The sequence below is a fragment of the Sus scrofa genome, chromosome 7 (genome assembly GCF_054392235.1).
Source record: "Sus scrofa isolate SSC_HxYL_T2T_F1_AM1 chromosome 7, Sscrofa_HxYL_maternal_Yorkshire_Landrace_v2.0, whole genome shotgun sequence".
NCBI classification, from domain to species: domain Eukaryota; kingdom Metazoa; phylum Chordata; class Mammalia; order Artiodactyla; family Suidae; genus Sus; species Sus scrofa.
This window is the reverse complement of record NC_139389.1, coordinates 126443916-126450157: the sequence shown is the minus strand read 5'-3', so window position 1 is coordinate 126450157 and position 6242 is coordinate 126443916. Positions and strand designations below refer to the sequence as shown.

The 6242-nt window shown below is 54.1% G+C and overlaps 1 protein-coding gene across 1 annotated transcript; it reads right to left on the bottom strand.

Annotated features, from left to right (window-relative positions):
• Positions 1 to 4946, bottom strand: ISG12(A) (putative ISG12(a) protein). Its single transcript, NM_001198921.1, has 6 exons — positions 4898 to 4946; positions 3410 to 3565; positions 2454 to 2582; positions 1685 to 1714; positions 720 to 881; positions 1 to 230 (listed from the first exon to the last, which is right to left on the bottom strand). The coding sequence occupies exons 2-6, from the start codon at positions 3534 to 3536 to the stop codon at positions 148 to 150; spliced, it is 531 nt and encodes a 176-aa protein (NP_001185850.1). The 5' UTR covers positions 3537 to 3565; positions 4898 to 4946; the 3' UTR covers positions 1 to 147.
• Positions 4947 to 6242: the final 1296 nt, after the last annotated feature.

The window sequence follows — 6242 nt, the reverse complement described above, 5'->3', positions numbered from 1 at the left end:
TTGCAACAACTCATTTTTATTGCTTGTTTTCAAGGGGGGTGTAGCATCTGGCATCTTGTCATCCCAGGACTGGTGCCTCACTGCGTTGGGCTGGGGGGCAGGGACCCACCAAATCCTCTTCTCTGCAGTAGGAGTGACAGGGAGCTATTACAAGCCCACTATTTTGGTCAGGAGGACAGACCCCACGGTGCCCAGAAGGGCTTTGGATGACAAGGAGAGTCCACCAGCCCCTGGGGGAGAAGCAGAGACAGAGTGGGACAGTTTGCGGGGCAGAACCGCGGGGTCCGAGACTCTAGGGCCCATCGGGAGGGCCTCAGGCCCAGAGACCGCACCCAGCACCCTTCTCTTTTTCCCTGGACCCCAGGATCTGTGTTTGCGGGTGGGGGTGGCTATCGCAGGCAGGTACCCAAAGGCATGGAACCCAGAACTGGGATTCGCCTCGCTTTCTAGGGAAGAAGGCCGAGCCCCAGGTGAGGCAGAGACACCCCAGTTAACCCAGAAAATCTGCTTTGGCCACAGTCAGTCTGAAGCCAGCAGACCCCAGGCCAGTGTGCCTTCCTTTCCTCCCACGCGTCCCCCAGAAGAGCCCAGAGAGACACAGAGACCTGGGAAGGGGAGACAGAGGAACGGGCGGGGCTGAGATGCAGGCTGGATGTTCTGAGGCTCTTGTCCGTGTCTTCCTCACCCTCACTGCAAGCCCTGCTGCCAGGGACACTTACCCACAGACTGGAGGGTCGCTACCAGGCTGCCGGCTGCAACCCCGCCCCCGTTGGCAATGGCAGCCGCTGACATCATCTTGGCCGCCAAGGAGGAGGCGGTGATTCCTGCCCCCGTGTAGCCCACGGCGCCCAGCACCGCGGGCACAGCCCCCACGGCCAGGGCTGTAGGGGAAGAGGAGCTGGGTTAAGAGGAAGACAGGACCCTCCTTCCCCAATACACACACACACACACACACAAGCATGTGCACACATACACAGCCCGTCAAGCTTGGGGGACTTCAGGGAGCCCAGAGAAGGGGTGAAGTCTGAGTCTGGGAGAGGCTCCAGGCATGGTCAGCAGTCAGGGGCACTGGTGGGGAGGCAGAGGGAAGGCAGCAGGGTCCCTGGGGACAGGGCTCTGATTGGGGAAAGGCCTCGGCCTCTGCCTTTGTGAGATGCTGGAACTTAGAGGGGCTGGAGGTTGCAAGCTTCTTGTCTTCACTGAGGAAATCTTTTAACACAAGCAAATCATAGCCAGGGTCTTGCATAAGCAAGGAGCACATTCCGAGCCCTGCTTAGATCCCAGTTCTGGGCCTCCGTGGGGTCACCACAGAGCGTTCAGAAGCCAGAGTTGCTGAGCCAATGGCTTCTCCTTAATGCAGCTTCCATGTTTAAACTCTCAAGTCGCATCCTGTGTATCCTATATCCCTCGAGATAGCCCTGAATGGGCAGTCCTGGCCTGTTTTTCAGAGGAGTTCAAAGCCACACCCAAAAGTCATGCAGTGGAGGCTCTACATAGATTTGGGGTTCCTGCTGGGGCTGCCTCCACAAGTTTCCATGGAAACTCATCATTTCTCCGTCCCATTCCTTCTCCCCACCATGTACAGGAGACCTGGGGCATGCTTGGGTGGGTACAAGGCCAGTTGCTCCCCAAGTCCCAGGGTCTGGGCACAGAAGAGAACCAGTCTTTCCTGGTGGACACTCACCTCCTCCCGCCACAGCTACAGAAGCCTTGGCTGGAAACCAAAAGAACATTCTGTGAGTGGATCCACACTGCCGCCCCGCCCCTCCACCCCCAAGCCCATGGCCCACCCATGGGGAGAGGGCTGCTCCAGGTCAGGAAACACAGGAAGGAAGGATCCCTGCCTGCTTCTTCCTGAGAAGTTGGACCTCATAGCCCTGAGCTTGGCAAGGGCTGCTGGGGAGTCAGATGACCTGTCTGGAATGGACTTGCATGCCTTGGCCTAGAGTTATCTGGAGACAGGTTTTCAGGTCCTTGTTCCAGAAAATTCAACCATCAGATAGGGATTTGTTGTGTCCTCCCTTCCTCCCCCCCTTTCTGTTCTTCCTTTGTTCCCTCCTTTTTTTTTATGGCCACACCAGCGGCATATGGAAGTTCCGGGCCAGAGAGCGAATCCAAGCCACAGCTATGACCTACGCCCCAGCTGTGGCAATGACATGAACTTTAACCCACGATGATCCTTAACCTCCATGCACCAGGCTGAGGATTGAACCCATGCCTCTGAAGCGACCCAAGCCACTGCAGTCGGATTCTTAACCCACCGCGCCACAGCAGGAACTCTTCTTTGGCCTTGCCCATGGTACATGGAAGTTCCTGGGCCTGGGATTGAACCTGAGCTACAGCAGTGACAATGCCAAATCCTTAACCTCTAGGCCACCAGGGAACTCGTTGCTGTGGGGGGAGAGGGAGGTGTCCAAGGAGGCGCGTCTGTCACCACAGGGTCTGTCACCTACCTCCTAGTGAAGAAGCCATCAAAGTCACAGGAGGGGATCCTATCAGGGAGGAAGTACTCAGTGTCCCCAGCAAGGATCCCAGGCTAGATGCGGCCCCGGTTAGGGCAGCCTTGAATGACAGGGTGAGCCCTAAGGAAGAGCAGAGGGTGGGTACACAGGAGTCAGAGGTCAGAAGTCAGGCAGAGGTCATGGATTCCATCCCATACTGTTGGCAGAGATCAGAGGACCCAGAAGGTCTACCCCAGGGGAGAAAAAGGTGAAGTGACGGGTGCATGTGGGAGAACTTTGTGGGGATTAGAAGCAAAGGTTAGAGGCTCATCTGGGGCCCCTGATGGATCTCAAAAACTTAGTCCTCGGGGGTGGGGGGGACAATAAAACAGGACATATACACTCTTCTATATATAAATTAAAGCAGATGCAAACAACACCCCTTTTGCCAAAATATATATGAAAAATAGACATGCATTCAACATGTTAGAAAGGTTGCCTTTGAGAGGGGGGAACCGAACCACAGGCAAAAGGGAAGATACACAGAGAGAATAAATAAACAGAAGCAGAGAGAGGGCCTCTAAGAACTAATGAAGAAAAGGGGCCGGAACTGAAGAATTGTGTTCAAATCCACACCCTGGATCTGAGATCCAGCAGGACAAACTTACCAAAAGCTGACTGGACCCTTCGGTAAAATCCTAAAGGGGGTGAGTTCTGGAGATGAGGCAGGACAAGTGAGAGCCAGAGAGTGGGGCTCAGCGGCAGGGGCCCTGGCCTCTGTGGTAGGAGAGGGGAGGGGCCCAGATGCCCCATGGCCCCCCACCCCCTCCAGGGTCCCACCTCCCTCTGGCTTTTCTCAGAGAGAAAGCCAGGGCAGCCGTCCCTGGGGAAAGACAGGTGAGGGAGAGAGGCTGCAGCGATGCCACTATCCCCTGTGCCCACCCTGGCTCCCCATTGGGAACACTCACCTGCTGAAGGAAGTCCTGCCAAGACGCTGCCAACAGCTGCCCCCCCTGCTTTGGCCAGACTCCCTGTCGCCAGTATCTTGGAAGCCAGGCTAGAGGATAAGACTGCTTGGGTGGCTACCATGGCCATGGTGGCACAGAAATTCACCAGCACGGAACCTGCAGAAAGGGTCGAGCTTTGATGGGGGAGGGGGACACCAGAACTGGGGTCACCCCCCACTCCCCTAAAAATCTCAAGGGGCTCCAGCGGGGTAAAGAGGCTGCCCTGAGCTTGTGGAGGAGGCAGGCCTGGGGAGGGCCCAAGGACCAGGGCTGGGGTTACAGAAGGACCTGTGTGTGAGGGGAAGATGGCAATCGGGGAGAGTATGTTTCCCCGAGGTAAGCTGCTTCCTTCTTCCTGAAACAGAAGCAGATTTCTAGAACTCCCTCAGATGTCCATGGAGCATGTTTGAAAGTTTCCAAAATTGGGAACTCAGAAACAATTAGTTTTTTTTTTCCCCTTGGGCCATGCCCAGGGCATGAGGAAGTGTGGGGGCCAGGAGTCAGTCCTGGCCTACATCACAGCCACTGCAATGCCAGATCTGAGACACATCTATGACCTACGCCGCAGCTTGCAGCAACACCATATTCTCAACCCACTGAGCGAGGCCAAGGACCGAACCTGCATCCTCGTGGATACTACTTCGGGTCTTTAACCCACTGAGCCACAATGGGAACTCCTGGGTTCCTGTTCTTATGCAGTCTCCTCAATAATACAACGAGAAGGCTGATACTACTCTCCCCATTTTCTGATGAGGAAACACTAGCACAGAGAGGGTGAGTGATTCGCCCAAGGTCACAAGACTTTTGCCTGGCAAAAAAAGAAGAAATCATGCAAGATAAAACACCACAGAAAGACATCTTTAAAGGGCTAGGGGGTAGTTCCCGTCGTGGCTCAGTGGAAACAAATTTGACTAGTATTCTTGAGGACACAGGTTCAGTCCCTGGCCCCACCCATTGGGTTAAGGATCCGGCATTGCCATGAGCTGTGGTGTAGGTCGCAGATGCGGCTTGGATCTGGTGTTGGCTGGAGCTGTGGTGTAGGCCAGCGGCTGTAGCTCTGATTCAGCCCCTAGCCTGGGAACCTCCATATGCTGCAGGTATGGCCCTAAAAAGCAAAAACCAACCAACCAAAAAGAAACAAAACGTGGGCCTGAGATGGCTCTGATTTGGTTCCTCTCTCACCCCACCCTGCCTCAAAGCTTGAGGGTAACCAGGGCAAAGACCAGATTTGTCGTTCCCAGAGTCCCAGAGCCCAAGGACAGGTCAGGGCTTGAGTCCCTTCCCTCGGAAACCCAGCTTCTGGAATTGCAGTCTCTCTGATGAGAAACATGAGACAGTTCTTGGAGTGGATGCAAACAGATGCCTCCGCTCCGCTCGCTGAGCCCCCCAGCCACCCAAGGGTGGGGGCAACAGGGGGGAACAGCCCCTGCCCACCCTTCTCTGTCTTACCCAGAGAAGCGGATTTTCTGCAACCACGGAGCTGACTCCAAGCTTCGATGTGTTCTCAGAGGTTCTGAGGCAGGATATTTACAGCGGAGCCACTCCCACTGAAACGCAGCCTGGGATATGCCGGCAGCCAGTGGGATAAATTTCGTTTTCTCAGGAAACGAAAACCACACCCATTGTTCTCCTCTCTTTGGGGGCGGGGCCGGGGGGCGGGCAGAACCCTCCCCCATATCTTGTGCTTTAGCTCCTCTCTGAATTACCTAGACAATAGTAGCTGGTGCATATATCCTGAGTTTTTCAGATGCAAAACCACCATCAGGTGGGAGAAATTAACTGTTGGACCCTCGTGAGCTCCTAGCCTCCAGACCTTCTGGCACCTAAAGATCCAATCACCATCAGCCAAGCAGAGTAGTGTGCTCGACCAGATGGATCGCAAAAGCTTTGCTGAGACCCTGCAGGAAGTCCAGGGTTTGGGGCGGGGAGAGGGGCAGGAGCCATCCGTGCTCCTTGCTGGGCCCGACAATTAAACCTTTCTCTGCTCCAAACTCTGATATTTGGGTTTGTTTGGCTTCCCTGTGCGTCGGGCACATGAACTTGCCTTCCGAAACATCTTCCCCAAGAGACAAACTTAGTTATGGAAGAGATCAATCTTCTAATCACTTTCTACCCCCTAGATCTTAACCAAGTGCCATTGAATTTCTCTGCTGCCGTTACTGCAAACTATTGAAAGAGTGCTAGAAGTTCCCATCGTGGAGCAGCGGAAACGAACCACGAGGTTGCGGGTTCGATCCCTGGCCTCGCTCCGTGGGTTAAGGATCTGGTGTTGCTGTGAGCTGTGGTGTAGGTTGCAGACACAGCTCGCATCTGGTGGTGCTGTGGCTGTGGTGTAGGCCGGCGGCTACAACTCCGATTAGACCCCTGGCCTGGGAGCCTCCATATGCCGAGGGTGCAGCCCTAAAAAGTCAAAAGACAAAAAAAAAAAAAAAAAAAAAAAAAAAAGAAAGAAAGAAAGAAAAGGAAAGAAAGAGCCCTAGGCAGCTATGGCTGTATAGCACATGAAGGCTTTTCAGGCATCCACAGAACTCTAGGTGATAATCAACACTTATTCGCCCACCACTCAGCTCAGGGCTTCAAACCTTACAATTTACATAACCTGAGAATCCCTTCTAACCTGCCTCCTTTCTCTGTCCTCTTCCCCACAGCTAATCACCGGCCAGAATTTAGGGTTGCTTACGCCCATGCATGCTTTTATACTTTAACCACATAAGAATGTTAAATGCAGAACTTTTCTTGGCACTGGTTGAATATTCATTGCTATTTCCACTGAGGTTCAAAGAGAGGGAGTGAA